Raw genomic sequence first — 13525 nt, forward strand, 5'->3', positions numbered from 1 at the left:
TATTCAATCAAGTTGAACAAGAAACAATCAAGAAACAAATATAAGTCTCATATTTTCTCATATATCAACAAATATGATATTCTATCGATTTCATATGAATATATATCAACAAGTTGTATGTATGTATATTTTAAGCAAGCACATCCTGTAAAATGTGAAACAGTTGTATGTATACTTTAACCAAGCACATCTCTGTGGTGCACATGCTTTGACACTCCATCTTAACATGTCTACAGAGGCGACTAATAATAATGTTATTGTATAGTTTCTACTCTGCATAGTTTAGTTAAATTGCATATTTTACCTTGCTAATACTCTCTGTTTCTTTTATATGTTTGACATTTATTATCTGTCTGTCTAGCACATTTTTCTACAAATAAAAGCATTACAACAAGGTGAACAAGAAAGATTCAAAGGTGACCTACATTTTTTCTTGGCCAGGTGATGCAATGTGCCTCAGTGTCTCCCATTTGAACCATTCTGCCTTTTGGTATTGGCAGGACAGTTGTTTTCTTGAAGACCACATTCACCAAAACTTTGACAAACTCCTCATTTTCAACTTCCTGAACTGTTCCCAGTGCCACCATTTGTAAGCTGTTTGGCGAAGTCAACCCCACTTCAAATGCCAGTTTTCATTTTATTTGCCTACATTATGCCAGAATATTAATTAGCAATATCATTTGCCATATTAGCTAACATACTAATTCAAGCAACCAATTGTACAGAGAACAGCAAATCAGTGTGTGGTAAAATTGCTAACATACTAACCTTAAGTGGATTCCTTGCTCTAAGCCAATCATTATGTTCATCGGTGCATCGTTTTGTACTATGTCAATCACCTTCCTTGTCAGCAATGTTCTCTTCCAGCTTCTCCTCTTTTACCTTGACTAAGATTGTGTTGTCTGTTAGCAGATTCCTGTAAGAGCATTTTGGCTTTTGCACTACATTAACTGAAGTAATGACCACATCATCACTAAGTTCTTCTAGCTTATCATCAATAAGTTCTTCTAGCTTCCTCTTCTTCGGTCTCTTACTTATTGTTCCTGTTGGTGTTGCAGCTGTTGTTGCTTGGCTTTCTACATTGCCCTGTGATCCTTCGATGTAATCTCCCGACTTAGCATTTTTCCTTCTTTTACTTGTTCTAGGTGATTTCATTTCTTGACTGCCTTGTTCTGAGATAGCTGTTACTGGTTTCAGATTCGACGGCAACATTTGACTAAGACCAAGCAAAGATGCTTACTTCAATGCTGAAGATGATGTGCCTTGGTTTGTTGTCGACTTTTTTGTTCTTGTCCTGGTTGATGTCTGGCTGCTCAATGTTCCTGCATGTGTTGTTGATCCCTTGGGTGGTGGTGCTGATATCCTGGGTTCTGATGCTGCTGCTTCTGATCCAATGAGTACTGTTGTTGATCCCTTGGCTGATCCAGCTGCTTCTGGTAACTTGTGTGCCACTGCTCCTGATCCCTTGGGTGCTGCTTTTGATCCATTTAGTGTTGTTGATCCAGTGGATGCTCCAGTTGCTTCTTGTACCTTTCGTGCTGCTGCTGCTGCTGCTGAAGCCTTAAGGGCTATTGTTGATCCTTTGGCTGCTACATTGCTTTCAGATCGTCGAACCGATGCTGCTTCGCCCCATTGATTGCCGTTGTTGATCCCTTGGCTGATCCAGCTTTTGCTACCTTGCCTGCTTCTGCTTCTGTTGTTGCCTTTGATCCCTGGACTGTTTCTGGTGCTCTTTTTTGGGCACATGTTGTTGCTGATCCCTGGACTGTTGCTGCTGCTGTTTTCACGGCATGTGCCGCTGCTTTTCCTGGTGCCTTGAAAGGTGATTTGAATGGAGCTATTGTTGACTTCAATGTTGTTGCTGTTGGTACCTTCAATGTATTATGACTTGATGATGGTGCACTTGTTATGCCAGATGCTATTGATGCTGATGCTGATATTGTTCTGCCTGGTGCACTGGAAGCTTCCTTTGTTTTCTCTTGCTCAGGTTGTGCTTGCTTATGCGTCGACAGCTCTACTAGTGTTGACGCCGCTAATTCTTCTGCGACTCCTTCTTCTTGATCCTGGTTTCCATGCATTTCATCTGTATGTCCATCTCATTGACGTGCCATCAGGTAATTTACCTTTTCTTCCAATTGTTGACTCCTTGACATGAGTGTTTCCACGTAGCCTCTGAGCTCAAGGTTCTCCTGCTTAGAATCCCTTAATGCTTCTACAGCTTCATCCAGTACCTTTGATGCTTTCCCTCCTACCAGTAGTCCAAATCCATGTCTTCTAGAATTCCTAGGTGGTGAGAACAATTCTGAGTAGAGGTCACCATCTGTGTGCTGCTCGGCAACTAATTCTGGGTTTCGTTGGAAACGTTCATTTATCAAAGCCTGCATTCAAATTTAAGCAACACATTCATTAGATGGTAGATGATAGATGATATAGTAATTTGTGAGTTGCATTTGCATTTATTTCAGGGAATATGACTTACAATTTTGGTTGCACAGAAACCATTCACCGGCAATCCATCTTTCTTTGTATGAACAATTCGGAAAAGTTCTGTCCTTGACACTGTTCTTCCCTGCCTCAGTTCCTACAGGAGTGCAAGTGCACATGTCAGTAGATCATATTTGAAATGATTCTGCAAAACTTATCATTGTGTACAACCATGCATTCAATTATACCTCCTGATCATGTACAACAGCAAAACTACGTGTTCCAGCTATATGCAGACAGTTAGCTTGATTTAATCTGGTGTTTCTGTTCTTAGATGCCAGTACCTGAATAAAATCCTTATTAGCTAAACAAGCACACCACATCTTTACTATGACTAAAATGTGCCTCAAGGAGAAAGTCAAAGTACTCAAAACTAGCACAGAATATGGGTTACTGACCATTGAACTACTTTTCCTCCAGTTCTTGCACAGTGCTCTCCACTGTGCTCCATGAATTCTTTGCCCACACCCATTTGCAACATTCTGGTTAACCGACAATTCCGCTTTCCAGAAAGTGTTTTTCAGATAGCACTTAAAGGCTCTCCACTTTTTGCAGGCTGATTTCATGACCCATTCCTTGTGTGCTTCAGTTAGGTTGAAGAAAGCCTGTCAAAAAGTAGTGTTTATGAGATACATTCTCCATTTGTGATGACATTAGCAGTAATCATTGAAAAAACCTAATTACCTTCACAGTCATCCATAACTTTTCTTTTTCTGCAGTTGGAACCTTTCTCCAACGCACATGACCCATTGATACGTCTTTTCCTTTGACCAGATATGCTATGAAGTTCGTTAATTGTGAAGTATTCACTCAACATGGCTGACCAAGATAGTTGAATTCAACAATCACTTTGTTATGCGGACCATGCCTGTTCCAAAACTTCTTCATATCAGTAGGCCCTCTTCTTCTTTTCGGCTTTACTGAAACATTAAAACAGTACAGCGAGTAAGAACCTACAACAGTTGTAGCACATGGAATCCAGCAAGCCAGAGCCTACAACAGTTGTAGCACATGGAATCCAGTGAACTGACGACCATACCTTGTTGTGCTTCAAGTTGTCCTCTCTCTTCAGGTTGTTCAGGTTCCTCCTCCTCCTCTTCTTCAGGTTCCTCCTCTTCTTGTTCCTCCTCTTCTTCACTGTCCTGTTCTTTGTTATCTACTGCTTCATCTTCGGTATCGTCACTGTCATTTTCTTTTCCCCTTCTGAATCATATATCCTTGCAGACTGCAATTTGAACAGTTTTCCAATTCAGTAATTACAGAATGCAAATTGAATGAGTTTTTCTTATCTAAAATGATGCATGAATGAGAACTTACTTCTAGCATATCGTAGTAAACTCCCTTTGCCCTAGCTTCCTTCATAAGAGCTATTCTTTCCATTTCATTGGAGATGAGTTCAGATGGTTGTACATCTCTTGTAGGCAGATTTAATTTCTTTAGTTTGTGATTGAGCATGCTCATCCTCCTTTCTTGGCTTTCCAGCATTTTTGTTCCTGCATGAATAATAAATGGCATTGTCAACGTATATAAAGAAATTCCTGGTTGACAAAAAAAATGGTGCAAAAATCACTCACATTTTTCAACGTCCACACTATCCATATCAAAGAAATCTCTAATTATTGGAGTGATTACAGCGTTCCATTCAACATCAACTGGGTCTTGCACATAGTAAACTTGTATGGCTTGGCTTGCAAGAATAAACGGTTCGCTATGTTCGTCTTGTGCATTGTAGGTATGGTTGAAATTGACTTCGGTTATTCCGAAACCATCCAACTCCCTAACTCCGTTACTTTTTACCCAATCACATTTTAATAACACTACGTGGCCTCCATTTGAGTAATTTAACTCAATTATTTGACTAATTCTACCATAATATGTGACATACCCTAAAGTAGGGTTTTTGTCCTTAGCACTTGCATAACTCGATGTTTTTGCAACATGTGAAACTCCATCACACTGTGTTGCTTTTCCTACACTATATGAGTGTGTGTGATAGGTGCAGCCATTTATACTATAGCTATTATAAGATTTCACCATCCTGTATGGTCTTTGAGATAACAGGAAAACTTCATCTGGTACATCAATTCCTCGATCTTTAAGAATTTGTACCTAGTAGAGAAATGAACCATGTTAATAATGCAATTTTTATTCACACAACCAGTCTACGAATGTGCTGTGGTGAGCATTACTTACATGGTTAGAAAACCAGTCTACGAATGTGCTATGGTGAGCATTCTCAATATCTCTCTTTGACTTCCTTTTTCCTCTGGCCAATAAATTTTTATGCTCTCTACAAGATTTAAATGGGGTTAGACACTGGTCTGATATCAAAATGATGATGCAAATCACTACATGATTTTTATGGAATTAGTTTGGGAATGTACTCACTGCGCATATTTTTCAATATCTGGATAGTTCACAAGAACACATCGTTGTGCCTGCGACCAAGCAACGAAATCCAGCTGACTAGAAGCAAAACCTGATAATGGCCTGCCGATGATCCTCAAATAAGGTTGTCCAGCAGAATTAGGTTCAGTACTATCATGTCTACTAGGTCTATTAAACTTTGTAGCACAGCCATTCAGATATCTTGAGCAGAATGTCAGGCATTCATCGAACTGATAATTTTTTGCCAACGACCCTTCTGGATAAGTCATGTTCTGTACAAAGTCCTTCAGTCTTCCTACAAACCTCTCAGTAGACCACATGTCTCTGAATTGAACAGGTCCGGCAATTCTTACTTCACTTGCTAGGTGGATAGTTACATGCATCATCATGTCAAAAAATGATGGAGGAAATATCATCTCTAACTGACACAAGATTTCAGCAATCTCAGCTTCCCAGTGCTCCATCTCATCAGCATCTATCACCTTACCATAAAGTACTTTGAAGTACTTGCAAAAACGTATCAGCCGCATAGCCACACTCCTAGGCAGCGATCTACATAGGGCCAACGGCATGAGATCCTGCATTATGATGTGGCAATCGTGGCTCTTGAGGCCAGTTAACCTTTTGTCTTCCAAGTTTACCTTGTGGTACAAGTTTGATGCATATCCATCTGGAAATCTTGCATACTTGATGACGGTGCAAAATATATTCTTGCCCTGAGGAAGCATCTGGTATATTGCCCTAGGTATGATAGGTTTTGGTGCCGTCATATCAGCATGGAGGGCAGTTCTAATATTCATATCCTGCAGATCCAATCTAGCATTCAAGTTGTCCTTCGATCTCTGATCAACATCCAGAATAGTATTCACTATGTTTTCAAAGACATTTTTCTGTACATGCATGATGTCTAAGTTATGTCTTACAAGGAGTGTCGGCCAGTATTCTAACTGGAAGAAGACACTTCTTTTTTTGAAAGTTTCCTCGACACTATGAATATAAATGTCCTCATTTTCCTCTAATTCCGCAGCACTCCTCTTTTTTCTCCTAGGTGGCTTCTTGTGTTTGTGTAACTTGCCATAATCTGTATGCAGAGTTGCAGTCATTTCAGATATTTGTTGACCTGTAATCTTAGGTGGGGGATCTCTGAATTCATCTTTTCCATTGAAAGATGCACCATCTGTTCGGTACGGGTGACCATCAACCAAAAATCTTCTATGACCCAGGAAAACTGTTTTCTTGCAATGCTTCAACCACCTACTGCATGTGTTTGTGAGACAATGTGCACACACAACCAAGCTCTCACCACTTATGCAGCCTCTGCCTAGCCAATCAGTTATAGTCCATAGCAAAGCAGCACGTAGCATGAATTTCTCACCAGTAACTGCATCATGTGTCCAGATTCCAGGTTTCCACAATTCCTGAAGATCATCTATAGCCAGCTGCATGTAAACATCCAGTTCCTTCCCTGGACCCTTCCTCCCAGGAACAATAACACTTAGGATGAAATTTGATTGTTTCATGCACACCCAAGGAGGAAGGTTAAGTGGAATCGGAATAACTGGCCAGATGCTGTATGATATGCTCATGTTTTCAAATGGATTGAACCCATCAGTAGCTAATGCAAACCTAATATTTCTTGGGTCTGTAGGATAACGTTGCATAGAAAACAAAAAATTTCCTACCGCGAACACGCAATCCAAGCCAAGATGCAATCTAGAAGACGGTAGCAACGAGGGGTTTATCGAGTCTCACCCTTGAAGAGATTCCAAAGCCTACAAGAGGAGGCTCTTGTTGTTGCGGTAGACGTTCACTTGCCGCTTGCAAAAGCGCGTAGAAGATCTTGATCACGATCCCTCCGGCGCCACGAACGGGCAGCACCTCCGTACTCGGTCACACGTTCGGTTGTTGATGAAGACGACGTCCACCTCCCGTTCCAGTGGGCAGCGGAAGTAGTAGCTCCTCTTGAATCCGACAGCACGACGGCGTGGTGTCGGTGGTGGTGGAGAACTCCGGCGGAGCTTCGCTAAAGCACGCGGGAGCTATGGAGGAGAGGGGGGCGGCTAGGGTTTGGGAGGGGGTGGCCGACCACTTGAGGGGTGCGGCCAGCTTGTGGTCTTGAGGTGGCCGCGCCCCTCCCCTTGTCCCTCATTATATAGGTGGAAGCCCCAAGGGTTGGACTACAAGTCTCCGAATAAGACCCAAACCCAAAACCTTCCATATGATAGGGAAACCTACCCAAGCTAGGACTCTCACTAGAGGTGGGAGTTCCACCTTCCATGGAGGGGGTGGCCGACCCCCCTTGGGGAAGTCCACTTGGGACTCCTCCCCCTCTAGGGTTGGCCGGCCATGGAGGTGGAGTCCCGGAGGGACTCCACCTTCCTTGGTGGTTTCTTCCGGACTTTTCTAGAACCTTCTAGAACCTTCCATAGAACCTTCCGCATCATTTTAATTCACATAAAATGACATCCTATATATGAATCTTATTCTCCGGACCATTCCGGAACTCCTCGTGATGTCCGGGATCTCATCCGGGACTCCGAACAAATATTCGAACTCCATTCCATATTCAAGTTCTACCATTTCAACATCCAACTTTAAGTGTGTCACCCTACGGTTCGTGAACTATGCGGACATGGTTGAGTACTCACTCCGACCAATAACCAATAGCGGGATCTGGAGATCCATAATGGCTCCCACATATTCAACGATGACTTTAGTGATCGAATGAACCATTCACATACAATACCAATTCCCTTTGTCACGCGATATTTTACTTGTCCGAGGTTTGATCTTCGGTATCACTCTATACCTTGTTCAACCTCGCTTCCCCGACAAGTACACTTTACTCCTACAGTGGTATGTGGTCTCTTATGAACTTATTCATATGCTTGCAATACATTAGACGACATTCCACCGAGAGGGCCCAGAGTATATCTATCCGTCATCGGGATGGACAAATCCCACTGTTGATCCATATGCCTCAACTCATACTTTCCGGATACTTAATCCCACCTTTATAACCACCCATTTACGCAGTGGCGTTTGGTGTAATCAAAGTACCTTTCCGGTATACGTGATTTACATGATCTCATGGTCATAAGGATTAGGTAACTATGTATCGAAAGCTTATAGCAAATAACTTAATGACGAGATCTTATGCTACGCTTAATTGGGTGTGTCCATTACATCATTCATATAATGATATAACCTTGTTATTAATAACATCCAATGTTCATGATTATGAAACTAATCATCCATTAATCAACAAGCTAGTTTAAGAGGCATACTAGGGACTTCTTATTGTCTACATATCACACATGTACTAATGTTTCGGTTAATACAATTATAGCATGATATATAAACATTTATCATAAACATAAAGATATAAATAATAACCACTTTATTATTGCCTCTAGGGCATATCTCCTTCAGTCTCCCACTTGCACTAGAGTCAATAATCTAGATTACATTGTAATATACCTAACACCCATGGCATTCTGGTGTTGGTCATGCTTTGCCCTAGGGAGAGCTTTAGTCAACGGATCTGCTACATTCAGATCAGTGTGTACTTTGCAAATCTTTACTTCTCCATCTTCGATGTACTCGCGAATCGAGTGGTAACGCAGCTTGATATGCTTTAGCCTCTTGTGTGACCTTGGCTCTTGTACATTGGCGATGGCACCCATGTTATCACAGTAAATGATTAATGGGTCCAATGCACTAGGAACCACACCGAGCTCTACAATGAACCTCTTCATCCATACCGCTTCTGATGAAGCCTCTGAAGCCGCTATGTACTCTGATTCTGTTGAAGACTTCACCACCGTGCACTGCTTCGAGCTTGCCCAGCTTACTGCAGCACCATTCAATATAAACACGTACCTAGATTGTGACTTAGAGTCATCAGGATCAGTGTTCCAACTTGCATCGGTGTAACTTACAATGAGCTCTTGGTCACCTCCATAACAAAGAAACATATCCTTAGTTCTTTTCAAGTACTTCAGGATATTCTTGACCGCTGTCCAATGTTCCATTCCTGGATCACTTTGATATCTGCTAGTCAAACTAACAGCATGTGCTATATCCGGTCTAGTACATAGCATGGCATACATGATAGATCCTACTGCCGAGGCATAGGGGATATTACTCATCCTTTCTCTTTCTTCTGCCGTAGCCGGTCCTTGAGTCTTACTCAAGACCTTGCCTGGTAACATAGGTAAGAACCCTTTCTTACTTTCGTCCATTCTAAACTTCTTTAGAATCTTGTCCAGATATGTACTCTGTGATAGCCCTATTAGGCGTCTTGATCTATCTCTATAAATCTTGATGCCTAATATATACGATGCTTCACCAAGGTCTTTCATTGAAAAACTATTATTCAAATAACCTTTAACACTGCTTAATAGTTCTATATCATTCCCGATCAATAATATGTCATCTACATATAATATCAGGAATGCTACAGAGCTCCCACTCACTTTCTTGTAAATACAGGCCTCTCCATGACACTGTATAAACCCGAAGTCTTTGATCACCTTATCAAAGCGTCGGTTCCAACTTCTTGATGCTTGCTTCAGTCCATAGATGGAACGCTGAAGTTTGCATACTTTGTCAGCATTTTTAGGATCGACAAAACCTTTGGGTTGTACCATATACAACTCTTCCTCAATGTCTCCATTAAGGAACGCTGTTTTGACATCCATCTGCCAAATCTCATAATCGAAAAATGCAGCTATTGCTAGCAAAATCCTCACAGATTTTAGCTTCGCTACAGGTGAGAAAGTCTCATCGTAGTCAACTCCTTGAATTTGTCGGAAACCCTTTGCGACAAGTCGAGCTTTATAGACAGTAGTATTACCATCAGCATCTGTTTTTCTCTTGAAGATCCATTTATTCTCGACAGCCTTTCGGCTATCAGGTAAGTCTACCAAAGTCCATACTTTGTTATCATACATGGATCCCATTTCGGATTTCATGGCTTCTTGCCATTTGTTGGAATCTGGGCTCATCATCGCTTCTTCATACGTCGCAGGGTCCTCATCATTGTTATCCACAATCATGACATTTAGACAAGGATCATACCAATCAGGAGTGACACGTTCCCTTGTCGATCTGCGAGGTTCAGTAGTTTCCTCGTTCGAAGTTTCATGATCATTATCATTAGCTTCCTCTCGTTGCTGTAGGCGTGTACAGTGCACAACTTCCGGTATCGCGCTACTCGATCAACGAGTATAGATTCATCAATCTCATCGAGTTCTACTTTTCTTCCAGTCACTTCTTTAGTGAGAAATTCTTTCTCAAGAAAGGTTTCGTTCTTAGCAACAAAGATTTTGCCTTCGGATCTGTGATAGAAAGTGTACCCTATAGTTTCCTTAGGGTATCCTATGAAGACGCATTTCTCCGCTTTGGGTTCTAGCTTGTCCGGTTGTAACTTCTTTACATAGGCTTCGCAACCCCAAACTTTCAGGAACGACAGCTTAGGTTTCTTATTAAACCATAATTCATACGGTGTCGTTTCTACGGATTTTGATGGTGCTCTATTTAAAGTGAATGCGGCTGTCTCTAATGCATAACTCCAAAATGATAACGGCAAATCAGTAAGAGACATCATAGAACGAACCATGTCTAAGAGAGTTCGATTACGACGTTCGGACACACCGTTTCGTTGTGGTGTTCCCGGCGGTGTCAATTGTGAAAGTATTCCGCATTTCTTTAAATGCATGCCAAACTCATAACTCAGATATTCACCTCCACGATCAGATCGTAGAAATTTAATCTTCTTGTTACGTTGATTTTCTACTTCACTTTGGAATTCCTTAAACTTCTCGAAAGTTTCGGATTTATGTTTCATGAAATAGATATACCCATATCTACTCAGATCATCTGTGAAGGTTAGAACATAACGATAACCACCGCGCGATGCTACGCTCATTGGTCCGCACACATTGGTATGTATGATTTCCAGTAAGTCAGTAGCTCGCTCCATCATACCAGAAAATGGAGTCTTAGTCATTTTTCCCATTAGACATGCTTCACATCTATCAAGTGACTCAAAGTCAAGTGATTCAAGTAATCCATCAGTATGGAGTTTCTTCATGCGTTTCACTCCAATATGACCAAGACGACAGTGCCACATATAAGTAGAATTATCATTCAATTTAATTCGCTTAGCATCAATGTTATGTATATGTGTATCACTACTATCGAGATCTAACAGAAATAAGCCATTCTTTTCAGGTGCTCGACCATAAAAGATATTATTCATAAAAATAGAACAACCATTATTCTCAGACTCGAATGAATAACCGTCTTGCATTAAACAAGATCCAGATATAATGTTCATGCTCAACGCAGGTACATAATAACAATTATTTAGGCTTAAAACTAATCCCGAAGGTAGATGTAGAGGAAGTGTGCCGACAGCGATCACATTGACCTTGGATCCGTTTCCAACGCGCATCATCACTTCATCTTTCAGTAGTTGTCGTTTATTCTTTAGTTCCTGTTTCGAGTTACAAATATGAGCAACCGAACCAGTATCAAATACCCAGGTACTAGAACGAGAACCAGTGAGATAAACATCTATAACATGTATATCGATATACCTTCTTTCTTCTTCTTGACAAGGCCGCTTCTTCAGATCAGCCAGATACTTGGAGCAATTACGCTTCCAGTTGTCCCTTCTCCTTGCAAGAATAGCACTCAGCATCAGGCTTAGGGCCGTTCTTAGGTTTCACAGGAGGCGTGGCAGCTTTCTTGCCACCCTTCTTGAATTTCCCCTTAGACTTGCCCTGTTTCTTGAAACTGGTGGTCTTGTTGACCATCAACACTTGGTGCTCTTTCTTGATCTCAATTTCAGCAGCTTTTAGCATGCCAAAGAGTTCAGGTAACTCCTTGTTCATGTTCTGCATATTGTAGTTCATCACAAAGTTCTTGTAACTTGGTGGCAGTGATTGAAGGACACGATTAATCCTCACCGTTAGGAATCACTATTCCCAAGTCATCGAAGTTTCTTCGCATGCCCGGTCATGGCGAGCATGTGCTCACTAACGGAGCTGCATTCTTCCATCATGCAGCTGAAGAATTGTTTCGATGCTTCATAGCATTCCACGGCCGCATGAGTCTCAAAAATAGCTTTCAGCTCTTTCATCAACTCATGAGGATCGTGGTGCTCAAAACGTTTTTGAAGATCGGATTCCGTGATCGCACAGATGGCACACTGAACTTGAGAGTACCGAATTTTCCGAGTCTCGTAAACAGCTTTTACTTCATCGGTTTCAGTTTCTGCAGGAGGGTCACCTAGCGGTGCATCAAGCACATATTGCAGATTTCCGCCAGAGAGGAAAATCCTCACATGACGGAACCAGTCGTTGAAGTTGCTACCGTTGCTCTTAAGTTTTTCTTTCTCTAGGAACTGGTTAAAATTGATTGGGGACGCCATCTCTACAACATATATTTGCAAAAGTTTAGACTAAGTTTATGACAAATTGAGTTCAAATTTTAATTCAACATAATTAAAAATCTAGGTGAACTCCCACTCAAAACAATATCCCTCGCATTGTCTTAGTGATCACACGAACCAAATCCACCGCACCTAAGTCCGATCATCACGAGACAAGGTGTGATTTCAATGGCGAACACTCAAAGTGTTCATCATATCAACCATATGATTCATGCTCTACCTTTCGGTATCACGTGTTCCGAGACCATGTCTATACATGCTAGGCTCGTCAAGGCCACCTTAGTATCCGCATATGCAAAACTGTCTTGCACCCGTTGTATGTACTTGTTGATTCTATCACACCCGATCATCACGAGATGCTTCGAACCGACAAGACTTGGTAACGGTGCTACTAAGGATGAACACTTTATTATCTTGAGATTTTAGTGAGGGATCATCTTATAATGCTACCGTCGCGATCTAAGCAAAATAAGATGCATAAAAGGATTAACATCACATGCAGTTCATATGTGATATGATATGGCTCTTTTGTCTTTGCGCCTTTGATCTTCATCTCCAAAGCACGGACATGATCTCCATCATCTTCGGGCATGATCTCCATCATCATCTACAGAAGGCCAAGGTCAATGGCGCCGTCTTCATGATTGTCCTCCATGTAGCAACTATTACAACTACTTTGAAATACTACTCAACATGAAATTTAAAGACAACCATAAGGCTCCTGCCGGTTGCCACAATACAATAATGATCATCTCATACATATTCATCATCACATTATGGCCATATCACATCACCAAACCCTGCAAAAACAAGTTAGACGTCTCTAATTTGGTTTGCATATTTTACGTGGTTTAGGGTTTTTGAGAGAGATCTAATCTACCTACGAACATGAACCACAACGTTGATACTAATGTTTTCAATAGAAGAGTAAATTGAATCTTCACTATAGTAGGAGAGACAGACACCCGCAAAGCCTCTTATGCAATACAAGTTGCATGTCGAACGAGGAACAAGTCTCATGAACGCGGTCATGTAAAGTTAGTCCGAGTCACTTCATCCCACTATGCCACAAAGATGCAAAGTACTCAAACTAAAGATAACAAGAGCATCAATGCCCACAAAACCATTGTGTTCTACTCGTGCAACCATCTATGCATAGACATGGCTCTGATACCACTGTAGGATAACGTT

General features: G+C 41.3%; 1 protein-coding gene across 1 annotated transcript in view; it reads right to left on the reverse strand.

The window, feature by feature from the left end:
- Positions 1 to 3640: 3640 nt before the first annotated feature.
- LOC139834066 (uncharacterized) overlaps positions 3641 to 13525 on the reverse strand; it is a 33108-nt gene continuing 23223 nt past the window's right edge. Inside the window, exons 2-6 of the mRNA XM_071824452.1 lie at positions 4873 to 6514; positions 4678 to 4774; positions 4497 to 4593; positions 3802 to 3977; positions 3641 to 3709 (exon numbers count right to left, since the gene is read on the reverse strand). Of these exons, the coding sequence (XP_071680553.1) occupies positions 3641 to 3709; positions 3802 to 3977; positions 4497 to 4593; positions 4678 to 4774; positions 4873 to 6514 (2081 nt within the window). The remainder of the gene's footprint in view (positions 3710 to 3801; positions 3978 to 4496; positions 4594 to 4677; positions 4775 to 4872; positions 6515 to 13525) is intronic.

This window comes from Lolium perenne, chromosome 1, assembly GCF_019359855.2.
Source record: "Lolium perenne isolate Kyuss_39 chromosome 1, Kyuss_2.0, whole genome shotgun sequence".
NCBI classification, from domain to species: domain Eukaryota; kingdom Viridiplantae; phylum Streptophyta; class Magnoliopsida; order Poales; family Poaceae; genus Lolium; species Lolium perenne.